General features: G+C 38.6%; 1 protein-coding gene across 4 annotated transcripts in view; it reads right to left on the bottom strand.

Moving 5' to 3' along the window:
- The window catches only part of ULK4 (unc-51 like kinase 4), a 596,079-nt gene that overhangs the window by 121,375 nt on the left and 452,692 nt on the right, over positions 1 to 22,012 (bottom strand). For all 4 annotated transcript variants that reach the window (XM_040636925.1, XM_040636927.1, XM_040636926.1 and 1 more), the window contains one exon: positions 17,801 to 17,986. In XM_040636925.1, coding sequence (XP_040492859.1) covers positions 17,801 to 17,986 — 186 coding nt within the window. The remainder of the gene's footprint in view (positions 1 to 17,800; positions 17,987 to 22,012) is intronic.

The following is a 22,012-nucleotide window of genomic DNA, read 5'->3' as shown; positions in this document are numbered from 1 at the left end:
GAATCCAGAAGTGCTTTTTGTTGGATAATCTCAATATCTGGTCTGGAAATCTGGTTGTTTTTACTGGGGCCCACCCTGGGTGAGTGCTGCTTCATGTCACAGTAAACACTAGCACTTCACTCATTTAAGAGAAAGAAAAAAGGATTAAGTAAAATGTGACTGGAGCTTTGGGGATTTTTTTGGGGTTCTTCATAGATTTTGGATACTAGCCCTTTATCTGAGAAGACACTTGCAGATATCTTCTCCCATTCCCTAGGTTGCCTTTTTGTTTTGTTGACTGTCTCCTTTGCTGTGCAAGAGCTCTGAAACTAATAATACACTATATGTTAATTAAATTGAACTTAAATAAAATTTTTTTTGCACAATATACAGCACTAACCTTCATGACCTTAAACTCTGAACTTATGAAAGTTTGATGAAGCAAATTCAAAACAGTCTCAAATGACCAGCAGACACTTTTCATGTTCTAATCTTTTTACAATTATGTGAGTGTAACATGTATTTGGGAAGAAGACAACTAAGTATTCTGAAGCCTAGAAATTAATATAATATAGGAATAAAAATGACAATGGGGATGTTTATGATAATGACAAGAGCAAGAGTTACCATTTCTGAGCCGTTACATTCCATGTATGTGCTAAGCATGTTGCTTACACTACCCTCAATCCTCACAACAATGTTATGGGAGAAATATTATTATTTCTATTTTTTATATTAGAAAACAGAGATCAGTGAAGAGAGATTACTTGGCCAATTGTTTCCCAAATAAAAACGACACCTGAATGCAAGGCTGCCTAAACCCCGAAGCCTCTTCACCATTAGACTGAGCACTTTCATTGGGAATACAGAGCAGGCATCCTGTCAAAGTCCAGACTTCACCCACCTCAATGGGAAGAATATTACATCTTAAAGCTATATCAAATAAACTGAAGACTTTTTAAAAATAAAATTAGGACAACTGATATTCTTGATTAAAGACATAGATCAAATTGTTTTAAATCAAACACTCCATATTGCAAAGTGAATCATTCAGGAACCATCTGGATAGAATCACTGTGTATCTCAACAAAGGGTGATGTTACACATCTGAAAGGCTGCCCAGGTTAGATCTGCTAATTCAGAAAAGACAGACAGTCTCACAGTGGCACCATTGCAGAGGCCAGAGATGCTCTCAAAGCAACTAGCAAGCAGCATTTGGGTATTAAGGGCACCCCATGTAGAGAGCCCTTCGGATCAGACAAGGAATCCTGGTCACGTGGCTTCATGGCTTTCCTCCGAGTTCAATTCCACCCTTGAAATCCACTTAAGACCTGATGAATCCCTAAACTCTACCCTGAACATTGTAATGCACACTATATGTTAACTAACTTCAATTTAAAATTAAAAAAAGAAAATGCAGATTAAAAATACAGAGACATCACCTTTTAATGGCTATCCTTAAAGACAAGAGACAAGGTGATGGTTGTTAACCAGATTTATTGCAATGATCTTATCACAATAGATACATATATCTAATCATTACATTGTACACCTGAATTAAAGTTATATATCATTTATATCTCAATTAAAAATAAGAAAATAAAAAAGAAAGAGATGGAAAAAATATTCACTTCAGTGGAAACCCAAGGAACCTGGCGCTAATGACATTGCTGGTGGTTCCCATTAGCTCAGCCTCAAAGAGGGGTGACTATTTATATTAAATACAAGGGAAAAGTGAAAGGATGGTCTTTTATTTGTATATTACAGTTTTGGGAATATATGGTAACTCCCTAGAAAATATGTTCTTCCAAGAGAAAGATTATACATCTTATGTTTTAAACACTACAAAACAATCAGCATCCAGTTCAATAAATTCTACAAATGAAATGCTCCGAACACCTATTTTTAGAAAACACACCTGACATACATATAGACAGACAGACATATATATATATACACACTAGACTAAGTCTGTGTGTGTGTGAATATATAGCTCCACAGGAGAGCAATTTGCAAATAGATAAACAGTAGGTATACATATACACTTACGCATATAGCCTATAAGCAAATTGCTCTCTCCTTGGAGATGTGGGGGAAACGTCCACATACCACAGTCAAGTGTTTGATCACTTTTCCTTGAGCCAAGAGGGTAATTAATTTGGGTGGATCACCAGACCTGTGGTGCCAATAGACTGTTCCCATGAAAGGCTGTTGGATTTTCTGGATCTATCTGCCACAGTTCTTAACATTTCTCTCACTCTGTGTTCAGAAAGAACTCTTCAAGTTGGTTCTATAAATAATTCACTTGGCTTTTGTCAGAGTTTATTCTGTTACTCAACCTCTCTACTGGGTTTTAAAATTTGAAAGCCATGTTTTGTTTTATGAATGCAATAATATTTCAAGTCTTTATGGAAGATACTAATTAGAACTTTTTTAAAAAGTCTTGTTTCTTATCATTTTTTTTTCTATAATCACTGGCTTTTTTGGCTCACCTGTGGCTACAGACTTTCCTCAAATGTCCAGTGGTTGATTCTTTTTTGTCTATTCATATTCATAAATGAAGATCTGTATGAGTGAGTACTGGTAGCCTGATGAGCCATGTCAGGAATTTGTAAGATCTCACTTTGGATTCCTTAGGGAATTTCCCCTGAGCAGAGGCTGCTGAGAGCAGGGGACAGCTTTGCCCTGGGAGAAATGAAGGAGAAATGCATTGACTTAAATGCAGAGCATGAACAGGGTCAGAAGGTTGAGCATTCACTTTGGTGAATGGGGGGCCAGGGCAGCCCAGCGGGAATTCAGTAACCCTTGTACACACAGAGCACCTTGGGAAAGTTTCCATGCCGAGCAGGTCCAAGGATGGGACCAGGGTCCAGGCTCTGCCCTCTCTCTGAGCCCCTGCTCCCCCTGAGCCTGGGATTCTAATAAACCTGCTTCTTTGCCTGTGGTGATCTGAGGTCTCCTAAATTCGGAATACCCTCTCTGTTAAACTAATTGGTGTCTTCTAGAAATTTCCCAAATTAGACATCTATTACTGATACTGTTCTCTGTTTTCAGTGAGACTGTGCACTTTTGCTTATTTTTTTAATTTTTAATTTTTTTACTTTATTTTTTAAATTTATCTTTATACTTACATTGATCATTTTGATGGAATTTGTGGAGGCAATCAAGGTAAACACATGACTTTTTTACCACGATTTAAAATCTCAAATCGTTTAGAAATATATGTCAATATATGTGTGTGTTTGTGCATATGTACATACACATACACACATATAGGTCATGTGCGTCCAGAATGAAACAAAACATTAACTATGGTAATTGTACAGATTATAAGTTTAAGGATGATTTTCTTCTTTCTATTCATATATTTCCCAAGTTTTCTACCATGTCTATATATTCCTTTTTTTTTTTTTTGGATGCTGTAAATTTTTTTTATAACAAATTCACATAACATAAAATTCATCATTTTAAAAGTGCACACTCCACTGGTTTTCAGTATATTCACAAAGGTGTGCAACCATCATCACGATTGGTTCTGGATCACCTTCAACACCCCCCAAAACCCCATATGTGTTAGCAGTCACTCTCATCCCCTCCCTTTCGAGCCCTGGCACCCACCAATCCTTCTGTCTCTACAGGTTTGTCTAGTCTAGGTTTTCACATAAATGGAATCATATAGTATGTGGCATTTTGTGTGTGACTTCTTTCACTTAGCACAATGCTCTCAAGATTCATCCTGGTTGTAGCACACACGTCAGTACTTCGCTCCCTTTCATGGCTGGATAATATTCCATTGTATGGATATACCACATTTTATTTGTCCATTCATCAGGTGATGGACATTTGGGTTGTTTCTACTTTTTGCCTATCATCAACAATGCTGCTATGAACTTCATGTACGAATTGTCTATTCTTTTAGAATACAAAAAAGACCACCTTAGAAAAATTACAAAAATATCTTTCCAAAGACAATCAACAAGTCAAGCTTTCCCCCCTAAAACATATGGCTTTCCTATACTCTTAAAACCTGTCTGGTACCTGCAAATACCTGGACTGAATAAGCAGATATTCTTGCATTAACTGGTAGTCAACAAATAAGCCAAATCTTCTTTTCAACATGGTGAAGGTACACGTGTATGTTAACAATTTCTATGGTATTTAAAATCGTTATTTCAGAACAGTCTTCCTTTTAAGAATATCATCTTAGAATCTATTTCATTCTGTCACATGCAACATTCAGAAAACAATACTTCTGCACTGAATTAAAACCTGCCCAGACTGTGAGAAAAAAAAAAAAAAGAAAATCTATTTTGCTGCCCACTCATAGAGTGCAACCTTTAGAAAGGGATTATTTCCCTTACATTCTCATCAGGGACTGGCAAAGAAAAGTATATCATGTTATTACAGAGCTTGGAAATGTAATGACTTCCAGGTTGCTAAGCAACGCTGCAATGTTAAAGGCCCCAGTATCTGTGATCTCTAGAGACACTCTCAAATTTCATTAAAACCTGCTCATAACCATTACACAAAAGGTCCATGTGGAGTTTATAAACAGGCTTCGTTTCTTCACATAATAATGAAGGAATAAAAAAAAAAGGCGAGAGGCATCAAAACTTTTGTGGTACTTAAAACTAAGTATTTTGGAGGCCCAACTAATGAAATCTATCATGTTTCTAGGAGTTTTTCATAGAAAGCAAGTACGATCTGTTTATAGTAAATAAAAGTATTTAATATCTCGAAAAATTACACTGTGTAGTACTTTGAGACTTTCTTTGAAGGATGGGTAAATGCGTCCAGTGTATAAATCCAGTGGAGAAGCAAGGACAATTTGAAATGAGAGTTCTAATCATTATCCGCATCAAGGAGGGTCATGAGAGTGGCAATAGGAAAGCAAGATGGCACAGGAAATAATTCTCAGGAACATTTTCAAAACATTTCCTTTAACAATGGTGTTGGAAAAGCTAATCCCTGAAACAAAAAGTTATGTCAGGTCTCAGTAACAATCCCAAGTATACCCCTGGGACGCTGGTGTAGAATGTTGGCTCAACACCCTAAGATGCTAATGAGACTTGGTCTTTTCATACAGCCAGTATGGGCAACCTAACCTCCTCAACCATCTCCTGAGGTTCTAGGGAGAAAGAGTGGAAGGAGACTGTATAGTTCGCTCAGCCTTACTCATCAACCCCGCAAATCAGAATATTAAGATATCAAAGCAAATGTCTACAGACATAGATCAGGAGGGTCATTTATTATGATGGTTGACTTTAAAGGCAAATTCTTTTTTTTTTAAGATTTTACTTATTTATTTGACGGAGAGAGAGACAGCCAGTGGGAACACAAGGAGGGGGAGTGGAAGAGGAAGAAGCAGGCTCCCAACAGAGGAGCCTGATGTGGGGCTCAATCCCAGGACTCTGGGATCATGCCCTGAGCTGAAGGCAGACACTTAATGACTGAGCCACCCAGGTGCCCCATAAGGGCAAATTCTTAATTGCAAACTATGTCTGCAGGTGGGATCATCAAATTTACAAAGTTGAAAGAGTTGTTATAGGGTGGCAGAGGGTTCTTATTACCCAAATATTTATTTTCAAAACCCTTCCCACGAACTCTGATTGAGCTGGGAAGCACATGTCTTTGGTGCACGAATAAGTTCACCCAGAAATTGATGGGTGGTTTGCTGTCAGGCGCTCACACGTGAAAGTACTCAGCTGGGCCTAGGCAAAATGCTTTGTACAAGTCAGCCTATTTGTGATACACAAATCAATTGCAACATGAAAATTCCAATTTTGCAAAACATACAGAATTTCATTAAATTTCATGAACAATTTCATTAAATCATTGCCAGTGATGGTGGAAGAATCACACCCAAAGCCTTTGAAGAGTGAAGGTCTGGCAGATTGCATGATCACCAGCTGAAGAAGGGGCAAATACCTTCAGGTGTGAAAACAGGACAGTCACTTCAAAAGGGAATACTAATTTGAATAGCAATGAAAAATTCACGAAGACCTTAAACAGTGTGGCAAAAACCATTCTAAGATGGTGCTAAGAAGATTAAATGTGTGGGCTATTACAATGTGCCATCATTGAATTGTGATAACATGAAAGGTGACACACACAGAAAATCCAGAATCACTGGCAGAGCCCCATGTGATGGAGTGGACGGGCCAGGCTATAGGCCTTGGCAGGGCTCAGGTGGGAAGTGCACACTCAGGGCAAGACTAGCCCTCTGCTGACTCTCATGGGAAAACGAGACCTCTGGGTGGGGTCACCTCTGTCCAGGCTGGAGTCAGGATGAGTCTCTGAATGCTGCAGGCTCCCTCTCACAGCCTCACCATCCTGTCTGCCCAGAACAGTTGGGACCAATCTCCACGCGCTTCTCCCTAGTTTACGCTGGTCAGTATGCAAAAGCCCAGGGCTCCCCCTTCCCTTGGACTGTCATTCCCAAAAGGCTCTGTACAGACCTTTCTTGGGCTCCCTGTTCATCCCTCCTCTTCAACTTCGTGCACTGTGCTCTTTGGTGAGTCACCAGCCAAATTTCTTGTATCTTCATCTCTTCCTAGGATGTTCCCTTCACTTTGTTGCTCTGAAACTGGGCTTTTCCCTCAGAATTCTGCCTCCCCCGCAGGTGTCTCTCACACCCCTTGAACCACTGGGCCTGGAGGTGGCTCCTTGATTCTCACTGATACTTGCTAACCATTCTCATTCCTTTTCCATTCCCTCTTCCCCAGCTTTCAATCTAATGTCACCAGAGAATGTCATCTGCTACTCTTCCCTGTTGCAAGAATCAGTTGGTCCCCAGCTTACGGTCCTTGTCTTCAACACTGTGCCTGTCACAGTGCTTGGCAATATCAACATTCATAGAGAGGATCCTTCTAGAGCCACTCAGTTCTGTGATTTTCTGTCCAATGACCTTAAACCCCTTCACACTTCAGACACTCATTCCTATGGTTTTACCCTAGACCTGGTCATTACCATTAACTGCAACCCTCCAGATGCCATAAGCAAACATCCCACACTCTGCTCACCACCTCCTACCGCCCCACCCCCTCCAGTCCAGACCTCTCCTACTTGGAATTCCAGACCTATGGATCCAACAGCCAACCAGACACTCCCACTTGGTTGTCTGACTGGCAGCTCACATAGAACATATCCCAAACTGAGCTCCTGATTTCCCCACCCTCCCCTCAAACCAGCTCCCCCTGAGTTCTGGCCATCTAGGGTTTGGCTTAGACCCAAATTGGAATCATCTTCAACTATTCTTTTTATCTTGACCTATATCCAATCTGTTGGCAAACACTACTGGTTCTACTTTCAAGATCTGTCCAAACTATAAACACTGCAAGCCATGATCAGGACACTCCTGGGCTGCAGTAGCCTCCTGACATCTCTTACCTCTAAGCCTCTTCAATGACTATTCTCAACACAGTGACCAGGTCAATCTCAGCCCCCTGCTCACAACCTTCAGGATAAAGGCCAGTCTCTTCAAGGGATTATGGGGCAGCAAGGACTTCCTCTCTCCACCTCACCCCCTCCCCATTATCTCCTTCCTATCGTATATGTCTACTCTTCACCCAAATATCATCTCAGTAAGACCTTCCCTAGCCATGTTATCTCAAGTTGCAAATGTCCCGCTCTATTTCTTTCCTGCTATACTTTTCTTCTTAGTGCTTTTACTGCCTAAAATATAACATAGCTGTATTTATATCTACATGGTTACCATCTCACTCTCCCAGGAAGCTCCAGTACAGCCGAGATTTTTGTCTGTGTTGTTCACTGCTGCATCCTCAGGCTTTGGAACTCTGTCTGCCACAGAGTAGGCACTTAATAATTACTTGCCGAGTGGTTACTCTTAGTGAAGACCTTTTCTGCACGGTGTCGCAAAATACTAAGTAGTAACTCTATAAGAATGCTTTATAATTTGTTAAAAGACAAAATCAATTCACTTTAATAAATTTTAGTTTTATTTTTTTGAGATCAAGTCCCACCATATATCCTATCATTATTTACCACAATTGTTAGGTGGCTAGTTTATGTGAATTTACACTAAGTGGTTATTTTTCCAGTATCACTTGTTCTGGAACAAAAAGGAATTCCTATGTTACAGAGTCACATGCCTAAACTTGGTTAAATACTTCTGTTGATCTTACTTATTTACCCCCTCCAACCAAGAGTAGGACAAAATATACTTTAAATTCAAGTAATCTAAAAGCCACAACTTAAAGTACTCACTCAGGGGTGCCTGGGTGGCTCGGTCATTATCTGATTCTTGATTTAGGCTCAGGTCATGATCTCAGGGTTGTGAGATCGAGCCCCGCATCAGGCTCTGCACTTTGCATGGAACCTGCTTAAGATTCTTCCTCTCTCTCTGCCTCTTCCCCCCTTTCCCTCTCTCTAAAATAAATAAATAAAAAAATTAAAATAAACAAAATTCTCAGATATTTAAAATATCAACTGAAAAACATTTTTTAATCTTTAGCTTTTTCTGTGATTATTTAAAAACTGAAAACCTGAAACCAAATTCTCATTCTTTGTTATACACAGTATATCTACTTGAAAACAATCTTTTTAAGGAAAGAAACATATTCTTATGAACAGAATGTAGATATTAACTAATATTTCCTTCAACCAGTGAAATTCATTTCTTAAAATTAATATAGACAACATAAAGGAAAATTATATGTAAAATAATTTTAAAAATAAAAAAAATTAGAAATACATAATGTAGGTGTTCATAAGAGAATGACCCTCAGAACAATTTTCTTTGCTGTCCACATCCACAAGGAGGTATTTTTCAAACATTTGCATCCTAATACTTAACATGCTTTGAATGCTCATTATTTTGAGATGGTTTTGTTAAAAGCACGTCATCAAGGAACCCCACATAACCAAGAGAGTCTGCAGTATTCTGCACGGCACCAGCTGCACAGTGGGGCTGATGATGTCAGAATGATCACTAAAAATCAGGGAAACTCCAGAGTGAGTCATAATCACTATAATTTGAAGCAGACAGTAAGTCCCTATAAGTGGGAATATTCAAGGTTTGAATAAATAAATGATCTTTCAGAGGAAGCTGCTCCTTTTTTATTTCTTTTTCCTTATTTTTTTCCTCCCTGGTTGTTAGGAACATAAAACAATTCCAAGGACTCTTAGCTTTATACTTGCAATTTACACTGGGTGTGTTCTCAGGGAATTAATATTGTGGAAGGAAGCAGCATCTCTGGCAGATCGTCCCTCTTTCTGAGGGATACGCTACCTGTTGCCAAGGACAGCAGATTGGTCCTTTCCACACTTCTCATGTTCCCTCTCTCATGCTTACAAATCACCTATTTCTTTGCTCCGTGAACATCATCCCATATATATAGTTTTTACCCTTTGGTATAAAAAGTTGTGGGGAATACAGATATTCGCACAGCGCCAAAGGATCTCCCCAAGGATTACTTTTTAATTGCAACGGGAAACATACCTGCAAGATGGAGAGGTGTGGCACACAGCCCCTTAGACAAGCAATCAAACTTAGCCCGCAAGTGGGGCAGCCCACAATTGTATGCTTCCTATGGGATACAACATGAGGGGTCGTTGCCAATGAGATATTCTAACCAAAAATGTCATGAAGAAACAATCATATGTTCCAGAATATTGAACATTCTACCAGTCAAATGATTCAAGCTCTTTAAAAAGTCAATTTCCTAGGGGAAAAAAACAAAAAGCAAAAGACTCTTCTAGATTAAAAGAGATGAATGGGTACCTGGCTGGCTCACTGGAAGACCGTGTGACTCTTGAGTTGTGTTGTCTGAGCCCCATGTTGGGGGGGAGAGATTAGAGAATGCACACATGTGCAAGAAAGAGACTAAAAAGCAATTAAATTCAGTGTCTGAGCCTTAACTAGAATATGGTTCTTTTTTTTTTTTAAGATTATTTATTTGAGAAAGAGTTGGGGGAGGGGGAGAAGGAGAGAGAATCCTCAAGCAGACTCCCCGATGAGCTTGGAGGCTGATGATCTCATGACTCTGACAGATCATAACCTAAGCTAATTCAAGAGTCTGACGCTCAACTGACTGAGCCACCCATGTGCCCTGACAATTTAGGGCACAAAGGTGCCCTAAAAAAAAAAAAAAAAAAAAAAAAAAAAAAAAAAAGCTACGAAAGCCATTTTTTTACAAGTAGGAAAATCAAATATGAACTGGAGATGATCAATATTATGAAACAGTTATTTTCTTGGGTGTGATAATGTTGATGTAGTTAGGGGCCAAGTGTCATGATGCTTTTACATTCACATAATTCAGAAAACACAGATACATGGAAATAGAGAGCATGGTAAAATGGTAGCAATTCTGACAACAATTCTTGATTACACTGGTGTTCATTGTACTGTTCTTTCTACTTTTCTGTGGTTTTGAAACTTTTGTGATAAAGAGGTGGGTAAAAGTACCATCAATGGCAATCTCTTTAGAGAAAGTAGGGAAAAAATTTTTTTCCCAGAAGAATGAGGGAGTGGGCAGGGGTGTTGAACCTCTTGAGGAAAAGTCAAAACTGAAGGACAATTATGTTGCCCAGGGGACACAAACAGATTGTGAAAGAGGCCAGGAAGGTGACCAGCCTCGTCCCAAGGAGCCTCCACATGGGAAGGGAAGGAGGGAGCAGGTGCATGTAGGAGAAGATGCAGGAAATGTGGGGGAAGATGAGACATGTTCAAAGTGGATTTTAAGGAAGCTTTTTCTGTTACATGCACATCCTGAAGAAACCTATGGCAAGGAGCATATGCTCCCTCAGGCCCTTGAGAGGGATGGTTGTTTCACAGCAAGACAGAAGTCTCTGTCCTGAGAGCAACTGGCTATCAAGGACTCTATTCCACTGGCGATTTGCTTCCAGAGCCTGTCTTACTCAAAAGCTCAGGAATGTTTGCTCAGGGAATTAAGTAAAAATTCTAGGCAAGATATTGCTTTCTTTACTGGGAAGAGACAACTCAGTCATTCGTAGAGTTCCCAATTACCTTGCGACTCTATGGCAATCACTGGTAGAGAATGCTTGTCCGGTGTAACTACAAATGGATGTGTATGGATTCAGGGAAAGATCTCCCTTGCAAACCCATAACAGCATCTCTCAGAGTTTCAGAAAAACCTTCTAAGTGACCAGATTTCCACGAAAATTGATTACATTTACTTTTTACTCATTTCGGTGCATAATGTTTCTCTTAAAAATTTCACTGGCTTCACACCAATCTTCCTTTTTTTTTTTTCCTTTAAGAAAATAAGGCAAGAACAGAAGATCTTATCACAAGAAAAATAAGCTAGGAGGGAGAGAGGAGTCATTTTGCCTTTTTGTTATACCTTAAGAAACATTAGTTTTCTAATACAAATGAGGTCCTTTCTGATCTCAAATCTACAGCTCATCCTGGTCCTAAAATAGAAAAAGAATGGCTGCAGAATTTCCAGTTTCCGCATGTGGTATCCTCAAAGCTTTAAAGATTGTACATGAAGTGCTGTCACACTGATATTTAGCAACAGAGCCGCTCTCTTCCCACACTGGAATGAAAGGACCATGGGACATACATGAGAATTTGGAAGGAAAATGATGGTGAGCGCAGGGAGATTTTCTGAAAGCCCTATGGTAAAGGGACTCCAAGAGAAAGATATTTGTAATAATCTTTAATACTAACCCTCTTCAGAGAGCAATCCCAAATTACACTCCTGCCACCTCTGCTGTGCCAGCTGGACAGGTGGCCAGCTGACAGGTGTTAGACACATCAAGCATCTCACAATCACCCTCCCACGGATCACTTCTCTGCTTTCATAAAGTAGTCAATAGTTTATGTTTAAGCCAGTTTTACAGAACAAGTCTTGGCGGTTTACGTGTAGTCGATATTTTGAGTGCTGAATAAGCTAGCTTTAATTAAGTGACAAGTAGCTAATCTATAATCGTTACCCTGGGAAAATTCCCATTGATATCAAGTTTAAGGGACAGGTAAACATGAGAGTGCCTTGAAAGATTCCATCACATTTTTAAAGCTAGAGCACCAAGTATAATTATAAAACTCCCCAACTTTCTGGTAAATTACAATAGATAATTAAATTCTTAGGTCTGTTCAACATTTTCTGGATGTTCTATATATGGACTAGATAAGGAAGAGCACCCTAGGGGCAGAACATATCCCACCTCCATCAGCACAAATTACAACACTCTATATCTTGAATTGGTATTGAAAATTGTGATTTTAGAAAGTCATTGTCATGAGCTTGGGACTATCAACAGATATTTCAAGAATCCAGGCCTTTCGTGTGCCTCATTGCAGGGATCAGCCACATTATACCCCAAGACAGCTCTCTGATGACGGTGGCTTACCTGTGGCTGACATGCTTATTACCTGGCCCTATAAACTATGGGGCCACATGTATTTTGAGGTCACCTTCTCTGGATGAAATCAGCAAACTCACTCGGTTTTAGGGAAAGGAGGGTACTCCTCTCTCAGGGCTTAAAAAGAGGCAACCCCACAGCATAGGGCCTTTCTTTTAACAAGTGCTCCTGGGGGGAGTATCCACTCAGTGAACATCCTTTGAGAAAGATCCTCAGGAGCTTGTCTTTCCCTTCTTAACTCCTTACGATCAGGAGGCTGCACCTATCAGGCCTCCTCAATCCAATTACTGACAGCAGGGAATAAATCTAGAAGGGTCCCTGCCACTCTATCATATCTGGTTCCTCTAGTCCTGTGAGGTGAGGTGAGCCTCAGAGGCTGGCCTCCTGAAGGCCACAGGAAAGCTTTGCTTACATTCCTGGATCTTTTGAGTTCCTGTCCTCTACACACCTGCCTGTCTCATCTCATCCACTCCACAGAAACGTGGCAGGGATACCATGGAGGAGCCTGGGACAGCAGACGGTGGGCTAACTACATGCTTATGACATCCCTCTCAGTCTGACCTATGCATCTGTAAGGCACTAAAGTGAGCTCATACTGCAAACAGCAAAAATGAACAACTGCCTATAACAAAAGCAGAGACTTGATAGACATTTCTTACTCAGCTCATTGGAGTCCTATAAAATACCTATTACATGCCAGCTACTATGATGAAGCTTTATTTCCCAGTACAGGTAATTGGAATTCAATTAGATGCTGCCACCGCCCTTTTGTTTCAGAGGCCAGAATTTCCTAATTCCAGAAAATAGTGTCCCAACTCCAAATGCTACTAAAATTGCTATTGGAATGGTCTGGTCTTTCTCGGCCCTTTTCTTATGTCTCCCATTCTAGCTCCATAAATCTCAGAGCCTTTGCTCAGGATGTGCTTCCTCCTTTCCATGTGCGGACAACCTTGTCAACTTCATCCCTAAAGGGATTGTTCCTGTAGAACTCGCTGGCCCCTCCCCTGTAGCATGGATTGCCTTCTGCTTTGTAATGAAGCTGGGTGTTTTTCTCTCTCTCCAGTTAGAGACCCTTGAGAATAGGGAGCAGGAAGTTCATGTGTTACTCTCCTAGTATCCTTGGTGCCACACTTGCACATAGGGAGGAGAATTCTATGACTTGTTTTTCCATGAATGACCTCTCAAGTGCTTTCCAGATCTAAACTTGGTCAAAGTCAGGTTGATGAACGCCCATGGAGTCCATGTCAATTATAGGCAGGGCAGTGGCAAGGCAGCCAGCTTCTTGGAAAGAGCGCAGGAGAGGGGCAATACAACTGGGGCTGATACCAGCTCTACCATCGCCTCCTGGGGCCTTGGGGACATTACTTATGTTCTCTGAGTCTTAGTTTTGAATCTGTAAAATGGGAATGACCTGTCTGCTGCCATTTCTCTCTGAATGTACTGAACTCAATGATAAGTGTGAATAGAACTAAGTTTCAGGATAGGCAAGTTTCAGGCCTCAGCTGAGCTAAATGGGTCCCAGAATCCCTGACTCTGTTTTACACAACTCGAACCTACCACTGACAGACCCAGGGTAATTTAGAAAGCTTTGGGAGGTTTTAAAACACACCTCACAGATGGCTGGCCTGCAAACACGATGGGCATTCCTGCGTAGCTAAGTCAGAGACATCAGGGTGAGAGTGACTTGCAGAGCTTTCCTCTATGAGACAGTACAACTTGGGATAGGACTCTTGGGACTGTCCCAGCTGTTTTACTTGTTAAGCAAACAGTACTCATAATTTCACCCTAGACCATTTTTGTATCTTGCTTTCTAAATGAAAAGCACAAGAACTCCAGGAAAAGGTTCCATGGTTCCTTGGAGGAATGGCTGATACCAGGGCTGCTGCAGAAAAAAGGTAGAAGATGAACCTTATGGAAAGTGCTCAATAGAGAGCCCAGAAATAAACCCACACTTACATGGTCAGTTAATCTACAACAAAGGAAGCAAGAATATACAATGAAGGAAAGAAAATAGTGTCGGGAAAACTGGACAGCTTCATGCATAAGAATGAAATTGGACCACTTTCTTACACCATACACAAAAATAAACTCAAAATGGATTCAAGACCTACATGTGAGACCTGAAACCATACAAATCCTAGAAGAAAGCAATAATGTCTCAGACATCAGCTATAGCAAAATTTTTCTAGGTATGTCTCCTGAGGCAAGGGAAACAAAAGCAAAGATAAACTATTAGGATGGCAACAAACTAAAAAGCTTTTGCACAGCGAAGAAAACCATCAACAAAACAAAAAGGCTAATCTATTAAATGAGAGAAGATATTTGCAAATGATACATTTGATAAGAGGTTAATATCCAAAATATATAAAGAACTCACACAACTCAACACCAAAATCCAATTTGATGAAAAATGAGCAAAGGACCTGAACAGATATTTTTCCAAAGAAGACATCCAGATGGCCAACAGACACATGAAAAGATGCTCAACATCACTTATCATCAGGGAAATGCAAGTCAAAACCACGATAAGATACCACCTCGTACCTGTCACAATGGCTAGAATCAAAAAGACAAAAAAAAATAACAAGTTCTGGTGAGGAGGTAAAGAAAGGGACCCTTGTGCACTGCTGGTGTGGATGTCAATTGGTGCGTCACTGTGGAAAACAGTGTGGAAGCCCCCCCTCCCAATGAGAAATACCGTACGATCCAGTAATTCCCTGCTTTTATGCTCATAAATTCTGAAACTAGAAGAAATGGACAAATTCTTTAAAAAGTACCAAAACTCAGCTAAGATAAATACCTTAATAGTCCTATAATCATTAAAGAGATTGAATTTGTAATTTAAAAATTCTTAAAAAGCCATCTCCTGGCCTAGATGATTTCACTGGAGAATTCTACAAACATTTAAAGAGTTTTTAATACCAATTGCAGCATTATTTATAATAGCCAAGATATGGAAGTAACCTAAGTGTCCACTGATAGATGAATGAATAAAGAAGGTGTGTGTGTGTGTTTGTGTGTGTATATACATGTAGATACACTATATATATACAATGAAATATATATATGCAATATATATACATATTTATACAAATATATATGCTCTGCCATAGAAAGAATGAAATCTTGCCATTTGCAACAGCATGGATGGATCTAGAGAGTATCATGTTAAGCAAACTAAGTCAGAGAAAGAAAAATACCGCACGATTTTACTTATATGTGGACTCTACAACACACAATAAACAAAAACAGAAACAGACTCATATATAGAGAACAAACTGGTAGTTGCCGGGTGAACAGGGGTGGGGGGGCGGCATAGGTGAAGGGGATTAAGACGTACAAACTTCCATTTATAAAACAAATACATCACAGGGATGAAAAGTACAGCACAGGGAATATAGGCAATAATTTAAATAACTTTGTACAGTGACAGATAACCACACTTACTGTCGTGAACACTGTGTAATGTATAAGAATTGTTGAATTGCTATGTTGTACACCTGAAACTAATAATAACATTGTCAACACTTCAATTATGAAAAGAGAATACACATGTGATTACAAAAGGAAAAAAAGACAGAAGTGCTCAAAAAAAAAAAAAATGATGGGGGCATGTCAAAAGACACAGCCCCTCAGAAGGGGTTCCCACTGGCCACATCATAGAAAGCAGTGGATTACAACAGACTGAATAAAAGAAAATGCCATGAGTCCATCGTTGATAATAATAAAAAGACAAAAAAGTAAAGTGGAGCAGAAAAGGTGGAAACAACCCAAATGTCCATCAACAGATAGAAAGATAAACAAAATGTGGTCTATACACACAATGAAATATTATTCAACTTTAAATGGGAAGGAAATTCTGGCCGAGGCTACACCGTGGATGAACCCTAAAGACATTACATGAAGTGAAATAAGCCAGACATAAAAGGGCAAATATGGTATGCTTCCACTTACATGAGGGACTGAGAGTAGACAAATTTATAGAGACAGAAATGAGAATACACACAATAGCACTAAACTGTATAATTAAAACTGGTTAAGATGGTAAATTTTATGTTATCTACATAAATAACATTTATATATAATATACATAATATGTTTTATATATAAACATATATATGTTATATATATAATAATATATATTACCTCAATTAAAAAATGAAAAAGATGAACAGCATCAGAAATGACTTCTGTTTTCACATATACAGGTCAAAGTCACTTGGATTTAACTTTTCCTCCCTAAACAGAATCTAACTGGCCCTAGAGGTGGCATGTCAGAAACGGTAAAGAAATCATTTCAGGGTAAATCTCTATCTCCCTTCTAATCTGTCACCCAGAAGCCGCCCTATAGATTTAGCCACGTCACGCACCACAGCTGTCTATCAAACTGGCACAAAAGTTGTCTTGAATACAAGTTTCTGGAGTATCCGCAGCCTCCCCTACCAACGCACCCCTCAAGATATCTGTATCTAGAGGTAAACACAGACTGACGAGCCAGAACATGACACAGATGAATGGGACCTCCACTCCTTCATTAATTTCAACAATAGCTACTATATATAATGGCTTTCCAAACCAGCAGAATAATATTCACTGTAAAAAGAAAATGAGTCAGTTTTCAAAAGTACTTTCAAGGAAACATCAGCTATATACATTTGTAAAATATAAAACAAAACCAATGGGGCAAAAGGAAATTTTTTCCTTAAAATAGAATATTGGGAGTTAGTAATGTTGGAAGTCAGAAGATCTCCATTTTGCAGCCATCGCACACTAAAAATAAAGGCTGCCACCGACTAATCCCAGTGATCAAAATTAACATCACTAGTGAAGGGGCAAATAGACGTCATGAGCCTCTGAGTGTGAAGGAGTGGGAAAGACACAAGTTCCCTTCTGGGGTTTTCCTGAATCTAATCATCAGAAAACCTCACACAGACCCAACCTGAATGAGAACCTACAAACACCCAGCCAATATTCTTCAAAAATGTCATGCAAGATGAAGAAAGGCGCCAGGACTATTCCAGATTAAAGACAAGTGTCTACCAACATATGTGATCCTGGACTGGATCTTATACCCGGAAAAAAAAAAGCTATAAAAGACATTAAAATACATTATTGGGGCAATTGACAGAACTGGAATATGGATAGCACATCAGTAAAAGAAGTGTATCAATAGTAAATTTCTTGATTTTGATTGCTGTGGTTAAAATAACATCCATTTTGTTAGAAAATGTACATTTAATGGCTTAAGGGGTGAGAGGGCACAATGTCTCTAACTTATTCTTCAACAGATCAGAAAAAAATATATGTGTATGTGCAGATAGACAGGCAGAACGCGACAGACGTTATCAAGAGGTGACCGCCGAGAAAGGTAACCGGGGATTCTTTTACTGAAATCAGGTGGAAGAAAATCATTACTCTCTTCCATCAGCTGCCGAAGCCACCCACCCTGGTCCCGGTTTCCATGTGGACTCACCATTCTTCTGAGAATTTTTAACAGAAGCTTCTGCTCTTTTGGGTCCTCCTTAGATGTCAGTAAATCGGCAAAGTTCGCTGCGTTTTCAGGAGACAGGCTGTCTGGGTTTTCCCCTCCGTACAGCTGAACCAGTATGGACAGACACTTGGACGACACTTCAAAAATTTCAGGATCCTCATTTGGAAGCTGCAAATTAACAAACAGGACTACTTAAGTTAATTGAGGATGGTGCTGGTATTCCTCAAGAGACACAGGAAAATTTCACTCAATGAGGAGAATGTCAGTCTGAGTGAGTACGAAGATTGACTCAGTATTTTTTTCAATCTCTTTCAAAATGCATACAGTAAGTCAAGGCTAATAGCACTAAATCAGAAGAAAGTCCCCGAATCCTTTCTTGAATCCTTAGTGAAGAACACCCTGTAACAAGCAGAGAGCAGCATATATTTTATATGCATTCCTAATATGTGAATATATTCCCACATGCATATGAGTCTGTCTGTAGGAATGGAAACAGTCTGAGTTTTTAGAAGCACGGCCCATCCATTCCTGCTCACTATCAACTTGTTGAGGAAAAATCTACTTCCTAGGAGATATAAAGGAACATTCTGAACTTGTCTGTGTCTGAATTAGTGACTAAACTGGTGGGACAGAGAGCATTGTTTCTGTTATGTATTAAGGTATAGTAGGAAATAATCATATTACAAAACGTCTTAAAATAAAACTTTAAAAATGAAAAGGTTACTTGTAAGAGCTTGAGATGCAATTCCTGTCCCGTGCAATTCACTCACCTAACATGTACAATTCAGGGATTTTCAGTATACGCAGAGTTGTGCAACCATCACCACAATCAATTTTAGAATTTTTTTCCATTACTCGAAACATGAAATCATACAAAATATGACCCTTTGTGACTGGCTTCTTTTACTCAGCATAATGTTGTCAGGATTCATCCCTGCTATAGCATATAACAGTATTTCATTTCTTTTTATTGTTTAATAACATCCTGCTGCATGGGTAGACCACATTTTATTTATCTATCCATCAGCTGATGAACATTTGAGTTGTTTTCACTTTCTGGCTATTATGAATAATACTGCTGTGAACATTTGTGTGTAACTTTTTGTGTAGAGGTAGGTTTTCACTTCTCTTGGGTGTGTACCTAGAAGTGATTGCTGGATCATATGCTAATTCTAGGTTTAACCTTTTAAGGAACTGCCAGACTGTTTTTCAAAGCTGCCGTTAGCACCAACAATGTAGGAGGGTTCCAGTTTCTCCATATCCTCATCAACACTTGCTGTTATCTGTATGTTTAATTACAGCCATCCTAGTAGGTGCAGAGTGGTAACTCACTGTGGTTTTCATGTGTACTTCCATCTGCTTGATGTACTTCCATCTGCTTATTGGCCATTTGTACATCTTCTTTGGAGAAATGTCCATTCAGACACTTTGCCCATTTATAAAATGGGTCATCTGGCACTTTATGATCAAGACTAAGTATTCTTTATACATTTTAAAAACAAGTCCCTTAGCAGATTTTCAAAAATGTTTTCCTACTCTGTGGGTTGTCTTTTCACTTTCTTGATAGTATCTTTTGAAGCACAAAAAATTTTATTTTGATGACTCCAAATGCATCTATTACTATTATTTTTTTTATTGTTTGTGATTTTGGTATCCTACCGAAGAAACCATCACCTACTCCAATGTTTGGAGATTTTTGCTTCTAATAAGTCTTTTTACACTTTAAGCTCTTACATTTATTTTTTCTTCTAAGAATGTTACAGTTTTAACTTTTACATTTAGGTCTTTGGTCCATTTTGAGTTAATTTTGAATATGGTGTTAGCAGGGGTCCCACTTCATTCTCTTATTCTGAGATATCTGTAGGTTTGCATGCAGTTGTGAAAAACCGTACAGGGATCTCATTACATATTTCACCCATTTTCCCCAATTGAAACATCTTCCATAACTAAAGTACAACAGCACAACCAGGAAATTAACATTGATATAACCCATTGACCTTATTCAGATTCTACTGCTTTTTACATGTGTGTTGTGGGCGTGTGTACATATGTATTTAGTTCTGTGCCATTTTGTCACATGAGTAGATTTGGTGATACCTACTACCTTAAGATAAAGAACAATTCTATCACAAAAATTCTTTCCATAGCAAAAGCCAACTCTCTCCCTCCTCCATTTCTAATCCCTGGCAACCACTAACCTGTTCACCCTTTTGTCATTTCAAGTAAGTTACATAAATGAAAGCACATAGCATATACGGCTTTCTTCACTCAACATAATTTCTTTGAGATTCATCCAAGTTTTTGTGAGTATCAACAGTTCATTTCTTTTTATTACTGAGTTGTATCCCATGGTATGGATGCACCACAGTTTAACAACCTGCTCCTTAAAGGAAATTTGAATTATTTCCAATTTGGAGCTATCCCATGTAAAACTACTAAGAGACCATTTGTGTAAGTTTTTATGTGAACATAAACTTTCATTTCTCATTGACATAAATGCCCAAGAGTACACTACTGGGTTGAATGGGAGGCTCGTGTTCAATTTTTTAAGAAACTAGCAAACTGTTTTCCAGAATGGCTGTACCATTTTACGATTTTATATTCCTAGAAGCAATGTATAAGAGATCCAGTTGCTCAGTATCTTTACCAGCATTTGGTGTTATCAGTATTTTTCATTTTAGCCACTCTAATAGGCAGGGGGTGATAGTTCACTGTGGTTTTAATTTGCATTTCCCTAATGGCAACTGATAGTGAATATCTTTTCATCTCTTCATGTCTTTTGTCCTTTGCTAACTGCATTGTTTGTTGCTTTATTTTTGATATTTCAAAGTTCTTTAAATACTCTAGATACGACTTCTTTTTCAGATATGTGGTTTGCAAGCATTTTCTCCTGGGTCGTATCTTGTTTTTTCATCTACTTTATTCTTTTGCAGAAAGAAAATTTTAATTTTGATCAGGTCCAATTTGTGGTTTTATTTCACTGGGATTGTGCTTTTGGTATCAAGTCTAAAAACTCTTTGCCTAGCTCTCAGTCATGAAGATTTTCTATTTTTTTCCTAACAATTTCAAAATTTACATTTAAATAAATTAATTTTTGTATAAAGTGTGAGGTTTAAGTAGAGGTTCTTCTATTTATTTATTTTTGCCACCAAATGTACAACTGCTCCAGCATCATTCTTAAAAATGGCACTGATTATTTTCACGTATTCATTAAAAAATCAGTTGGACATGTTTGTCTAAGCCTGTTTCTGAGTTTTCTACTCTGTTCCATTGATCTCAGTGTCTATCTCTCCACCAATAATAATACACCATCTTGTTACTGTAGCTATATAATAAGTGTTAACACCAAATACAGTGTTTCCTCTACCTTCATTCTTATTTTTCAAATTATTTTAGCTATGCTAAGGCCTATTATTTTTCTACATAAATTTTAGAATAAGCTTGTCCATTTATTAAAAACTTTATTGTAATTTTAAAAGGAATTGCCTTAAAACTGTCTATGAAACTGGTGAGAATTGATATTTTTAGTCTGTTGAGTCTTCTAATGCAGGAACATGCAATGCTTTTCCATTTAGGTATCTCTTCTTTGCTTTCTTTCGTCACAATTTTGCAACGTCAAGGACATAAATCCCATATACATTTTGTTATATCTTAGTACTTAATTTTCTTTGCAAATTATAAATGGTGATTTTGATATTTGTTTCCACATGTTCACTGTCAGAATAGCAATACAACTGATTTCTGTTTGGTGATCTTGGATCCTGCAACCTTGCTGAACTCATGTATTAATGCTAAGAGTGTTTTTGTAGATCCCTTTGAATTTTTTACATAGACAACTGTGTCACATGCAAACAGGAATAGTATTAGCTCTTCCTTTCATACAGTATGCCTTTTATTTCTTTTTTGCCTTACTGCACTGGCTAGAACTTCCAGTACTACAGTGAATAAAAATGGGGGGAGCAGACAGACACCCTTGCTTTGTTCTCAATCATAGGGAAAAATGATTCAGTCTTTCACCACTAACTATGATGTTAGCTGTACGTTTTGCATAGATGCCCTTTATCAAGTTGAGGAAGTTCCCCCTCTAATTCTAGTCTGATGAGAACTTTTATCATGAGTGCTGGATTTGTCAAATACATCTTCTATTATAATTGATATGATCATGTGATATTTCTTCTTTCCCTTGTTTATATG

This window comes from Ursus maritimus, unplaced genomic scaffold (assembly GCF_017311325.1).
Source record: "Ursus maritimus isolate PB19 unplaced genomic scaffold, ASM1731132v1 scaffold_20, whole genome shotgun sequence".
NCBI classification, from domain to species: Eukaryota; Metazoa; Chordata; class Mammalia; order Carnivora; family Ursidae; genus Ursus; species Ursus maritimus.
Note: the sequence above shows the minus strand (reverse complement) of the source record. Positions and strands in the feature narration are given on the sequence as shown.